This window comes from Palaemon carinicauda, chromosome 9, assembly GCF_036898095.1.
Source record: "Palaemon carinicauda isolate YSFRI2023 chromosome 9, ASM3689809v2, whole genome shotgun sequence".
NCBI classification, from domain to species: domain Eukaryota; kingdom Metazoa; phylum Arthropoda; class Malacostraca; order Decapoda; family Palaemonidae; genus Palaemon; species Palaemon carinicauda.
Genome location: NC_090733.1, coordinates 117,722,262 through 117,736,131, shown reverse-complemented (window position 1 = coordinate 117,736,131; position 13,870 = coordinate 117,722,262). Strand labels below are relative to the sequence as shown.

Sequence of the window (13,870 nt, the reverse complement as noted above, 5' to 3'; positions counted from 1 at the left end):
TGCTCAGACTGTCGGCGAGCACATTCCTCTTGCCAGGAATGAAGCGAGCTGATAGTGTTATCGAGTGGACTTCGGTCCACCTCAGAATCTCTACTGCAAGATGGGATAGCTGCTGCGAAAAAGTGCCTCCCTGCTTGTTGATATAAGCCACTACCGTGGTGTTGTCGCTCATCACTACCACGGAGTGACCCGCCAGGGTCCGTTGGAACTGCTGAAGAGCCAGAAAGACGGCCTTCAATTCTAGCAGGTTGATGTGCAGGCACTTTTCTGATTCTGACCAAAGGCCTGAGGCCCTCTGGTTCAGAACATGCGCCCCCCACCCTTCTTTTGACGCGTCCGAAAACGAGTCAATTCCGGGGGAAGGACGAGAAGACTCACTCCCTTCCGCAGGTTCTCGTCGACCAGCCACCACCACAAGTCCGTCCGTTCCAAAGATCCCATCGGGATCAGAATGTCCGGAGAATCGGATCCTTGATTCCACCGGGACTTGAGCCGCCACTGTAGGGATCTCATCCTGAGGCGGCTGTTTGGAACCAGACGAGCCAGGGATGATAGGTGACCTAAGAGACGCAACCACGACTGGGCGGGGAGCTCTTCTCGCCTGAGGAAGGGTTCCGCCACCCTCCTCAGCCTTGCTATCCGGTCGTCTGATGGAAAGGCTTTGTGGAGATTGGTGTCTTATCAGCATGCCTAGATAAACCAGTCGTTGGAACGGCTGCAGAGAGGACTTCTCGAGGTTTACCACGATCCCCAGATCCTGGCAAAGACCTAGAAGCCTGTCTCGGTGCCGAAGAAGGGTCGACTCCGAGTCTGCTATGATCAGCCAATCGTCCAGATAACGAAGGAGACGAATGCCGCTCCTGTGCGCCCAAGATGAAATCAGGGTGAACACTCTGGTGAACACCTTAGGAGCTGTGGAGAGACCGAAACAAAGCACCTTGAACTGGTAGATCTTGTCGTCTAGGCAGAATCTTAGGTACTTCCTGGAAGACGGATGGATTGGGATCTGGAAGTACGCGTCCTTTAGATCCAGTGTGCACATGAAGTCTTGTGGTCTCACCGCAAGTCTGACCGTATCCGCTGTCTCCATGCTGAACCGGGTTTGCTTGACAAACCCGTTCAGAGCCGAGAGGTCGATGACAGGTCTCCAGCCTCCAGACGCCTTCTTTACAAGAAAGAGTTGACTGAAGAAGCCTGGGGAGCCGTCGACGACCTCCTGGAGAGCACCCTTCTTTAGCATGTCTCGACTTCGGCCCGAAGGGCCAGCCCCTTTGCCGATCCCGTGGCATAGGAGCTCAACGACACTGGATTCGCTGTCAGGGGAGGTTGAGATGTTGTGAACGGGACACGATAGCCTTGGCCGATCACTGAGACCGTCCAAGCATCGGCCCCGTGCTGCTGCCACCTGCGGACGCAACGCTGAAGGCATCCCCCCACAGGTGGACACGCAGGGGGACTGCCACCCCTAGGGTTTGCGGCCGCGGCCGCTACCCCTAGGAGTCTTGCCTCCCCTGGAGGATTTGCCGCCCCTCTTGACCTTGGCTGGAAAGGGCTGGGGCTTAGACACCCCTTTCTTAACTGCCGGTGCCTGCTTCGGAGTCTTACGAGGCTGCTGCTGCTGTTGCGGCGGAGCTGGAGGCTTATAGGGCCGAGCTGTAAGGGCCCTATGGAGGAGGGAGTCCGTGCTAGATTTCCTCCACCTCTCAGCCGTTCGCTCCATGTCCTGTGGCTCGAACAGATTCTCCCCAAGAAGGGAAGCATGTCTGAGCCTACACACATCCACGGCGGGGACCTTCGGATGGAATCTCTCGGTCACCGCATCGCGCTGCTTCAACACCGAGTTGGCCCACAGGTCTCCAGGGCCTTCCTATTGGTCTCCTTAGACAAGTCCTCGGAGCACAATAGGATGCCCAGAGTTCCTAGTAAAAAATCCAACCACGAAGTGGCCTGCATGGCACACTTCGCGACCTTCTCATGGCTCAGGATCTCCGACGCCGAGAACGACACCTGCCGGGCAGAGAGCTTCTCAAGGGGAACTCCCTTCGCCAGCTCCTCCACGGAGTGATGGAGAGGAAGAGCGAGACTGGACTCACCCAAGATCTCAAAATACCTCCTCTGCTGGAGACGAGGAGGAGGGATGAATTTGTTCCCGGCAGAGGAACGACTGGAGGAGGCAAGAATCGCGAGCTGGGCGTTGGCCCTGGCTCTGGCACTCTTCAGACCCCGAGACCAGGGCAGAGCCGCACTGGACTTAGGGGCTTTCCGAACGTCGAACACTTCGTCCAAGATAGTGTCCTTGCCTTCTCGGGGGGCGATCACGGGGTCCATGACCCTGTTGAGTTGTCTCATCAGGCTCAGGACCTGCCAGAAGGCATGTTCAGATTCCTGCTGATCTCCTCCTTGCGGGCTGGCAGCTAAGTCTCCTGTCCCCGGAATCTCTTCCTGGGGTGAAGCGTGGACGTTCCCCCGGGGAGCCGCGGGTTCCTGGCGAATCCTCGGAGATGATTTCGGGATGGTCTTGGAGTCCTTGGATTCCCTCCTGGGAGGGATACAGGATCCCAACAAAGAGGTTCGAAGAGCATCTTCCGCACGAGACGATTCTCCTCCATGAAGAGAAGGCTCCCCCCTTGGTGCTGAGGGGAAGACTATCGCTTCACTGGACTCACCCGAGGACGGAAAAGCCTCGTCCACGGAAGAAGGAGAAAACGCTCGAGCAGGGGAAGGGGCCTTCCCGACAGACCTCTTAGGAACCAACTTCGCCCTGGGGGAAGTCACCACGAAGTCCACTCCTCTCTTTCTCTTCAGCGTAGGTGAGGCAGCCGTTGGTTTGTTGCCCTGATCGGCGAGTGCTGGTTTCATTACCCTCACTAACGCCCGCATCAGAGGACCAAACCAAATCTGTTGTTCCACGGACACAGAGTCCGAAATCCTCGCTGGAGGGAAAGGGATCTGGCGATCTTTTCGGAGTGGACACCACTGGACCTGCCTGAAAAGAAAGGGGGGAAGAAAGACGCACTGACCTCTCTGAAGTGTCTTCCCTGTCCTGCACAACAGTCCTGCGTTTAGATGGAGGCGATCCAGAGCGCTGTCTGGGAACACGCGTTCCTGCTGCTATCACTGGCTGTGAAATTCGACGCGTACGGTGGTCGCGCGGGCGCGCAGGCGAGCGGTCGCGCGGGCGAGTGGACGCGAGGGCGTACAGGCGAACGAATGCGTTGGTGCGATGGCAAGGGAACGAGTTGCCGCGTGGGCGAGTGAGAACGCTCCGAAGACCGCTGGCGACGTTGGTCAGGAGACCTGTAGCGCGAGGGAGAGCGATTGCGAGCAGGCGATCGGTGGTGCGCTGGCGAACGCTGGTGCGCAGGCGAGCGATGGCGCGTTGGCGCATGGTGACGCGTAGGTCACGCAGGCGAACGATCGCGCGAGGGCGAACCATGTCCTTCCAGAATCTCTGGGCGACGGCGCGTTGGAGACCGCATGCGCGCAGGCGGTAAGTCACGCGGGCGATCCGGAGATCGCCGATGTTCAGGTGATCGCTGACGCGTGGGAGAACGCTGACGCGTAGGAGAACGCTGGCGCGTAGGAGAACGCTGACGAGCAGGCGATTGTAGAATCGTCTGTGAACACTGGCGAGCAAGAGGGCGACGCGTGAAATCCTGTGAAGGAACAGTCGGCGTAGCGCGTTCATGAACAGGAACAGGAAGAGCGTAGGTGCGTGGGCGAACATGTGCTTTAGAAACACGCGCTGGGGAACGCGGGCGATGTTGTGCAGGAACAAGCTGAGGATTGCGAGAGCACTCAGGAGACTGATGGCGCGCAGGGTGCCCAACAGGGACTGCAGGATATTCAGAGACCACAGGAGAACACTGCAGAAGGGCGAGCAGGGGAACGCTGGCGCGCTTAGCGCTCTTCAGGAACAACAGGTTGAAGGATGTCCTCAGGAGAGCGCTGGTGAGAAGGAGGGCGAACATCAGGAGAGCGCCGGCAAACAGGTGAGCGGTGACGAGCAGGAGAGCATTGACGAGCAGGAGAGCGCTGACGAGCAGGAGAGCGCCTGTGCGCTAACACTGCACGTGTAAGGGAAGAATCCCTTTGCCCCGAAGGGACCGTTGCCCGTCGGGTGACGAGGTCCCCAGAAGGTGAAGTTCTAGCAGGAGTAGGAGACCGATCCCCAGAGAGGTCTAAAGAAGCTGGAGCTGTAGGCTGAATACGACGAGGAGAGTCCCCTTCGGAAGAAGAAGATCCAAAAAGGCACCTCTTAACACCCTTATAAGGGGATGGGAGGCCCTTGCGACGCAGCGGACGGTGAGCCTTACGGCGAAGGCAGCCACGAGGAAGATCATCAGGACCATCAATCCTCCGAAGGGGAGTCTCAGTCAAGGCACTCCCCTTAGAGGGAAGCTGGACAGCAGACGAGCCCGTAGGACTCCCTTCCCCCTTCGAAGGATGTACGGAAGGGGAAGGAGAGCCGTCAGCACCAACATCCTCAACTGCACCTGCAGAGGATTGCCCCGCCTCGTCGGAGGCCTCTGCCACCACGACGTCGACGATAGACAGAGGGTCTACCTCTGCTATCACCGGCGACTGCTTAACGGCGGCCCCCAACTGGACAAGGTTAATCAGGGCAACCCTGGAGGGCAAGCCCTTAAGCCCCAGGGAAGCCCAAATCTGTAAAAGATCATCATTAGACAGTGAATTATCAATAACCTCCCCCGGAGGAGGAGGGGGAACCGCCCCGCTATGGGAGGCGACGCCCTCTCCCCCCACCCAAGGTCGAGAAACAGAACTAGGGCCTGCGCTACCACTCGGCCGACTCTCCTTAGGAGCCGAACGAGGGGGAGCTTCGGAGGAGGTTTGGGCGACGAAAGAAGAGTCCCGAGAACCTTCCTCCTTCAAGGCAACCCCAGAAGGAGAACAGTCTCTCTTGGACTTCTTCTTACACCGGTGGCCAAACCTCTCCCACTGGGAGGCAGACCACTCCCTCACTCAATACACATATTTTCCTGATCACACCGTCGGCCTCGACACTGCGGGCAAAGGGTGTGAGGATCCGTATCCGTGGCCGACATAAAGGTACCACAAGGGCGGCCGGCAATTCCAGGGCACGTACGCATAGCAATAATAAAGGTGGTCAACTTCTAACACACACACACGCTGTAGAGAAAAAGCAGAAAAAAGATTAAAGGCTGTCAACGAGGACGATGGACAGACACGTCTGTTCATCGCCGGAGCCAAAAGTGAAATGAAGCAAATCACCGGTGTGTGTGTGTGGGGGGGGGTAGCAAGCTACCCTTCCCCTACCCCCCGCTAACTAGCGCGGGGGTAATTAACCCTCCTTAAAAACTATTGGCTCGTCATTTCAGCTACGCTAAAAGGTAAACCCAATGTAAATAGCGTGGTTTGTATTTCGGTTACGGAACAACTCTTCTTCTTTAATATATCAGTACACATTATAAAAGTACTGTACAGATATTAAGTACAAAATAAGTCTTTGCTGTAGATCACTTTCACAGTAAGTATATGTACCAAGTAAAATTCACTTAATGTAATGTACACAAAATTCTTAAATCTGTAGAATCAGGTATAAGAAAATCCTTCGAAAATCCTTTGAAAATGAGCAGAAGACCTTCTCCCGGCTCGAAACCAGTGGAGTTGAAGTACTTTTTATACCTAATTCTACAGATTTTGAAATTTTGTATTTAAGATGAATGTTACTAAGTACATAAATCCATTATGAAAGAGATCTACAGCAAAGACTTATTTTGTACTTAACATCTGTAATCTTATAATGTGTACTGATATATTAAAGAAGAAGAATTAAGAATGATATGGTCTCGATTCCCTTTCTCATGAAATATGTCCCCTTCCAAGTTACTAGCAGAATGCAGTAATGAAGAGAAAAATAAAACAAGAACCATAGAAAAAGTTCCTTGCAAAATTAATGCCACTGAGGAAGCAATTACTTTCAATAAAACTTATAATTATTATAATTTCTATCATTATTATTCTCATCACCATTGTTACTTATATAAACAAGTCTAATAACACCATTGAGTCCTACTCCAAGAATCTGATAAGGCTTTCCAAAAGAATTTATTTTTCAATGAGGTGAAAATTTGAGCAAGGTACAATAAGAGAGGTTAGGCAGCTATGAGAGAAGACCAAAGAGAGCAGATGAAAAGTAAAATACAGTAAGCAATGAAGCTGGATTGACAGGAAAGTAAAAGGAACCTTCCATATATCTACAATATCACATACATACACCAGAGGGAAGTATACATAACATTACTCTGTACTGTACTTGCCTTAAAAAATCTACCCTATCAGGTTCAATGCCTCAGAAGAAATGAATTATGCAGTTTCTTCCAGGAATCATTAGGGAATATTTTTTTCCCATTAGAAACCATATGGGAAAAAGTCTTCTAGTCACTTATTATAAAAGATTACATGGCCATAAAAACAAGAACTTCACTACTCAATATAAATAAATTTCCACTTACCTGAAAATGGTTTGAGAAACAGTGCCAAATCTTTAATGCACTTGACAGCCATAAAATAATTTCGGGCATGACTTGGGGGTACAGGTGGAGGTGGGGCTGAGTCACCTTCCTCCACAGTCGTCCCAGCCCCCACCAGTGACAGTAAAGCACCATTGACTGGAAGTTGGTCAAGCTCTAACCTCATCACAGTCTGCAATCAATGAAAATCAATTAGATCAGCAGAATCATAATGTAATTTGTCATATTCTAGACACTAATGGAATCTATTCTTAGACCAGTGATGAATATTGTAAGAAGGTTAAGTTAGAAAGGTTGGAGAACTAAGTGGATAAAACCCTAATGTAATAATGTATTGTATAGGAAAATTAACAGGGCTGAAGAAATACAGCACAAAACCTTTAGTACTATCAACAATGTGCCTTTTATAGCTCACTGCAAGGAGAGACTCTCTTCATGATCATAAACAGGGTAGCTAGCAAATAAACCTCATAAGAAGGAAATAAATACAATCTTACCAGAGATAAAACCTCAATAGAGAAGATATGATCTTATATTCAAACAAAAATTCTTGTTAACACCTTCCAATATGGTTACAATTACAGAAAAAAAATACTGTACAGGAGGTGACATATAATCTTTCTGAATACTCGGAAATCATAAATCATTAATTTGTTGCAAATAAAAAAAAAAAAACACTGATAAGATGGGATACAATAAACTTCCTAGAACAATCTCATGAATGATAACAAAGTTCATGAATTCTATTAATATTACACAAAACAAAATAACATACCTCTGTAATATTTTTAAAGAAACAAAAACGATTTCATATCTATTTTTCAGCATTTATAAATACTTTATGACAATAAAACAAATGACTATTCACCTGGTCATAAGGACATTGATTCCGCTGGAGCTTGGCAAGGCAAGCTCGGCAAACGGTGTGTCCACATCCGAGGCTGACAGGTCCACGCTGTCCACCATCAAACTCATGGCAACATATGGGACATGACAGGAACTCGGTCCACTGAGGGGCCTGGATCGGCATACTCCAAGGATCATGCTACAGCTTGCCTGAAAAGAAAGGTAATTATGGACTTTAGGAATGATTCTTTTGTAGCAAATTATTTCACCTTTCTCAACATTTTGATTCAAATTTGTGCAGTGAAGTTTACTCTCTCTCAATATGTGACTCATCAATTGGGACTACTTTGCATTTTGTACAGTACTCTGCCATTATTTGTAAAAGAGTCATTGAGTAATATTTGTTAGTTTTTATGTTGTATTTGTGCTTTTCTTTTATAATATTTTCAATAAATTTTCTTGAAATAATTAAAAAAAAATTTGCAGAGTTCATGTTTGGCCCCTGTACTGTAACTAAGTGTTTGCACTACTCTTACTCCACCAGCTTTTAAAATAGAATTGTTGGCAACAGAAATTTCATTTTTATTTACTATATATGGAGTTGTTCCAAAATAAAAGTAAGATAAAAATAAGAGTATTTTGAATTGTTTTCTACTGATGCTTGTAATTTGTTGTGGAATCTGAACTTTGATGAACTATGCGAAAGGGACACAATTGATAGAATTATTCTTCTAAAATAAGAATAGTTTGGATTCATGATTACATCTCTGGTTTCTTATATGTACAATATGTGTTCCATACTATAAAGTTAAATTTTACTCTAATCTACACATGTTGCAATTTGTATTTTGAATATGGAACGACTTTCAATCAAAGTTCCTGATAATGCATAGAGTTTAAAACAAAATATTTGTATCCAAACCTCTCTAAAACTAATTTGTTCTTAAATAAAAGCAAATCTTCATCCTTTAATAGGAATATGATTCAGTGAAGCGGGAACTAGGCTGATTAAACATGTAATGAGGTGGTGCTAGTCCATTAAGTACCCACTTTGACTTCAGTCGCCAAGCAGTACTAACGTACTGTACTCTCTCCGTCTCTATATCTTAGGCTGTTCTTTTCCATTCAATGGGTTTGTTGTTTGCCTGTGATGGATGCCCCACGTGCGAGTCTGCCCCAATAAGCCTGGCTGCAATCGCGGCAGGTTTATGAGCTATAAGGACATGGACCCGAATCTCGTGCCCTTTGTGCAGGGGCATCACTGTTCGCAGTCAAACCCCTGTGACGAGTGCAGGTTGTGGCATGCATTGCAGTGGTCAGAGTACAAAAAATGCAGGAAGAAGAAGTCTGAGAGACTTCAGCACAGGGGGGTTGTGCAGCCACCACAGAGCTGATTGTAAAAGTATCGAGCCGATAGTAAAAGTATCGTCTTCTGTGGGTCACGTCTTTGAGTTAGTGGGCGGTGAAGGTCGTTTTCTGCTTCCACATACCCGCTTATAACACTTGAGAAACTGAGTAGTTTCTCCTAAGTGCCAGGGATGTGCTTATGACCGACATCATGAGCTCTAGGTCATCGAGTTGGAGGAGGGTCTTATTGGAGAGCAAACTCTATGACTTTACGAATCCAAGAAGAGATCGTGTTCTTGGTGACCCTCCTCTTCGCTGTGCCGAAGCTTAAAAATAAGGCTGAAAGCTGGGGCCTTGTTGCTGCAATCCATTCAAGATAATATCTCAAACTCCTTACCGGGCAGAGTACCAGTTGATCTGGATCATTGGTTACAGAACGGAGACTCGCTATCTGGAAGGCCCTGAATCCAGGATCCGTGACCAATGGATTTTGAATCTTGGCAATAAACTCAAGGACGAAGCCGAGTGTCACTTCCCCCCCATCCCCTTAAATGGACAATGTCGTACGAGAGACCATGTAGGAACACCGTCATAAAAGTGACATTATGGTCCGTTGCATGGCGTAGTGGTTCGTAAGGACCCTTAAGGGACCTCAGGACAAGAACCACGTTCCAAGGAAAAGGTCTAATCTCCAACTGGGAGCAAGTGATTTCACAACTTCGTACACATACAGAAAGCTCCAATGAAGAGGAATGATCTATTCCATTCAATTTAAAGGCTAGGCTTAAGGCTGGGCGATAGCCTTTCAACGCCAAAACTGAAAGGAGTTTTTCCTCTCGAAGGTAAATAAGGAACTCCACTATTAAAGGAATAGTGGAATCGGGGGGAGAGATACCCCTTCTACGACACCAACCACAGAAGACTGTCCACTTGGCCTGATACACAGCCATGGAGATCTTATGTAGATGTTTGGACATCCAATTCACAGCTTGTTGCAGAAAGCCTCTCTGTGAGAGGAGACACTGGATAGTCTCCAGGCGTGAAGTCGAAGCGACTGGACATTCTTGTGGTATAGGTTGGCGTGTGGTTATTTGAGTAGATCTGGACGTGGAGGAATTTCTCAGGTGATCTACTACCAGTAGCAGAAGGTCCAAAAACAATTTTGCATGATGCCATAGCAGAACTATGAGGGTCACCATTAGATATTTGGATGCTCTGGTCTTGTTAAGCAAGCCTCTCATCAGACAAAACGGGGGAGAGGTGTACACGTCGATGTTGTCTAACCGTTGTTGGAATGCATCCTGCCATAGAGCCTGAGGGTCCGGGACTGCGGGACAATAAAGCAAGAGCCTGGAGTTGAGGGGTGTTGCCAACAGGTTCACAATCGGGGAACCCCACAAAGTCAGGACTTTGTTGGCTATCCGAGGATTCAAAGACCATTCGGAACCCACTATCCGAGTCGCTCTGCTCAGATTGTCAGCGAGCATATTCCTTTTGCCCGGAATGAAGCAAGCTGACAGTGTTACCGAATGATCTTCTGCCCATCTTAGTATCTCTACTGCAAGATGGCATAGTTGCTGTGAGAAGGTACCGCCTTGTTTCTTTATGTAAGCGACTACTGTGGTGTTGTCAGTCATCAACACCCGCCAGCAACTGTTGAAACTGGTTGAGAGCTAGGAAGGCTGCTCTCATCTCTGAGAGATTTATGTGGTAGTACCTTTCACATTCGGACCAAAGGCCTGAGAGCTTGTGGTGCAGTAAGTGTGCCCACCACCCTTGTTCTCATGAATCTGTGAAAATCAACAAATCCAGAGGAGGGACAAGAAGATCTTGGCCCGTGCAGAGATTCTCCTCTGCCAGACACTATTGTCGATTCTTTAGTTGTTCCTTGCCCATTAGCACAAGAGTGTCCGGGGACCCGGTGTGCTGGTCCCATGGGGACTTAGATGCCATTGAAGGGATCATATCCTGAGGCGACCGTTGGGAACAAGACAGATCAGGGAGGTTAGATGGCCTAGGAGGCACAACCATGTCTTCTCGTCCGAGGAAGGGACGAGCCACTTTTCTCAGTCTGTGTACTCTGTCGTCTGATGGAAAGGCTTTTTGTATGACGGTGTCTATTAACATACCGAGGTACACTATTCTCTGTGATGGAAGCAGTGATGATTTCTTGAGATTTATCATGATCCCCAGATCCTGACAAAACTTGAGAAGCATATCTCGACGATGAAGAAGGGTCATCTTCGTGTCTGCCAGAACTAGCCAGTCATCTAGGTATCTTGGGAGAATGCCATTCTTGTGAGCCCATGTTGACCCTAGGTCGAACACCCTGGTGAAGACCTGGGGTGCTGTTGAGAGACCGAGACAGAGAACCTTGAATTGATAGTGTCTTCCATCATGTATGAACCTTAGATACTTTCTTCATGATGGATGGATTGGGATCTGGAAGTATGCCTGCATGGCATACGTCGCACCTCACTCTATGTTGAGTAGCTCTGAGGCAGAAAGAGAGGCTCTCAAGGAAGCTAGTCTCTGCAGTGGAACGTTCAGTGTGAGAGATTCCACTGACGGGTCTAGAGTCAGGGTAGGACGAGGATCGTCCTGGATCTCATAATACTTCCTTTGGAGTACAAAATGAAGTGGCAAAGATCGAGTTAAAGACCCTGCTCTGAGAGATCTGAGAGAGCTAGAGGTGCCTGCTATCTGAGAGCGCGCTTTTCTTCTGGCTGCTTCAAGACCTTTTCACCAGGGAAGAGCTGCACTGGTCTTGGGTGGTTTCTGGGATCCAAGGATCTGATCCAGAACCAAGTCCTTACCTACATGTGGTGCAGAGCAGGGATCCGACAACTTGTTGAAGGTCCTCATGCACGCAAGGACCTGACAGAAGGCATGTTCCGACTCTTTGCGCTCGGCTTCAGAGTAGAATTTTAGACTCGCTGCTTTACGGAGGAATTCTTTGTCCGTGTCCCCGAATTTGTCTACCTTCAGAAATTCATCTGAGAAAGCCTGGGGTAGGTCAAAGTCATCATCTGGAACCTGAGATGGCCCTGCGTTGGGAGATCCCTTCGCCTGTTCCTGTCTCCGAGCTTCCCTCGCCTTGGAATTCTTTGGAACCGTTTTGTAATCTTTAGATTCCTTCCTAGGAGGAAAGTGTTTCTCCAGGACCGTAGTTTCTGAAGAAACTTGCGGTTCCTTAGGCTTCTGTGGTTCGGGAACTGTGATCTCTTCCTCCTCGAGAGGGAGAGATACAGGGTATTGATTCGGCGGAAAAACTTCAATGGGTTTGGGGTAAAAAAGGTGGATAGTAGTCTCCTGAGGAGAACCAAGGTCTCTGCTAGTACGCGGATGGATGGTATCTCGTGTGGTGGCATTACACGCTTCATCCTCCATCTCTGCTTGGACGCCATCCTGTCACCTGATTTGACCGGTGTTAAAGGGAGAGGTCTGGTAGGTGGGTCACCTCCCAAGCCCTGTATCTCCTTAGTGTTGGGTCGAGGTGATATTGATCTAAACACCGAAGGAACAGAACTGTGAGCAGACCTTCTCCTCGGATCAGGAGGCGCACCCACCGAGAACAAGGATGACTTGTCCAGAGATATACAAGGAGTTACTCGTGGACGACGAGGAGGTTGGGCAGGTGGAACGGGCAACCTCAGCAATTTTTGCAGAGAGGAAACTAAGGTGTCAAACCAGGAAGGGAGCTCTCCAGCCCGAGACAAGTTGGAAGCTTCCTTAGGGATTCCTGGAGGAGGAGACCGCCTCTTATGAAGTTGTTCCAAGGGGCTGGCTTCATGTGAAGGAAGTATCTTAGGCATCATGAGATGCTCTTTGGTGATGCACACTGGGCGATCAGAGAGATAGGAATGTTAGCGTATTTGTTGGGAGGTTGCTCAAAGCCCTCTGGAAAGGGGACTGGCCTGTCGCTAGAGCTGTTAGTAGCGGAGGAGCTGGATCCTCACTAGCTCGTGAAACCGTGGCTTCAGTCCGCAAGACGCTCACCTGTTCAGCAGTTGGGCTCGCTGGGGGAGGCGCTTTACTCGCAAGAACAAGTGGATGCACGCGGCTCATGGGCGGAATCCACAGATTCGCGCTCAATGGAGCGCAAAACGCAAGCAGAAGTCCCTTTTCACGCGCAACTGAGGGTAAGCAAGAAGTAGAAGGCCTCTGCAGCTCTTGTACTGAAGGAACACTCTGCACACTTTAAGATTGGGGAGCTGGGAGCCTCTGAGTAGGGTAACGTGCTGGGTGGGAGAGCATTTGGGTGCGGTAGAGCTGATAGCGGGGCGTTGAGTAGGCGAACGCTTCATAAAAACACCCCAGGCTTTGAAAGGTGCTAGAGGTAGACTTGACAGAGGCTTCTCTAAGGGTTGGTCAATCTCATTTCCTAGTCCAGTCCAAGGTCGATTGGAATGAGGGTCAGATGTAGTGCCATGCGCGCATGGAGAGCGCCCACGTTTACGATGTCCTCTAGAAGAGTGTCTACTCGACCTAGAGCGATTAGAACGCTTAGATCGTGATTGATTAGAGTGACGGTCTTTCGATCGTGAGCTTCTAGCTCGCAATCTAGAATGCTTGCCTCGCAATCATGATCGTCTTGATCACAAGTGCTGAGCGTGAGACTCTGAGTACAAAGTTCATGATCGTGAGCGCGAAGACCGTGATCGTGAGCCCGAAGATTGTGATCGTGATCACGAGCGTGATGCCCGTGATCGTGATCGCGAGGGTGATGTCCGTGATTGTGAGCGCGAAGCTCGTGTGTCTCTGGAGGAGGAGCGTGAAGTGAAACTTGCTCTTGAGCGGGAAGCTCTTGACCTTGAGCGGTTTACCCTAGATTGAGGGTGTTTCCTAGAAGACTTACGCCTAGAACCCTATGACCTACGGTCTTTATGGTGTGAGCGCGTAACGCTATTATGCGAACGTCCCTAGGACAAACGCTTATACCGTGAACCAACTCTTGAACATTGTAAAGGTGAAGGGCGAGCAGATGGAGCGCTCATCGAAGGAGGGTCACTGCGCTCACTTGGATCGTTCTGCCTAACCTCGTCAGCTTGCTGGGGTAGCGCATGCGAGCTGGAACCATCTCTGATGGAAGAAACATGACAAATTCGTAGATAATTTATATTTTTCCTAACTATACAAACCTTAGCTATTTAATGTGG

The 13,870-nt window shown here is 49.0% G+C and overlaps 1 protein-coding gene across 4 annotated transcripts in view; it reads right to left on the bottom strand.

The window, feature by feature from the left end:
- LOC137647089 (roquin-1-like) overlaps positions 1-13,870 on the bottom strand; it is a 91,158-nt gene that overhangs the window by 56,119 nt on the left and 21,169 nt on the right. For all 4 annotated transcript variants that reach the window (XM_068380309.1, XM_068380307.1, XM_068380311.1 and 1 more), the window contains exons 2-3: positions 7,387-7,574; positions 6,501-6,690 (exon numbers count right to left, since the gene is read on the bottom strand). In XM_068380309.1, coding sequence (XP_068236410.1) covers positions 6,501-6,690; positions 7,387-7,548 — 352 coding nt within the window. In that variant the 5' untranslated portion in view covers positions 7,549-7,574. The remainder of the gene's footprint in view (positions 1-6,500; positions 6,691-7,386; positions 7,575-13,870) is intronic.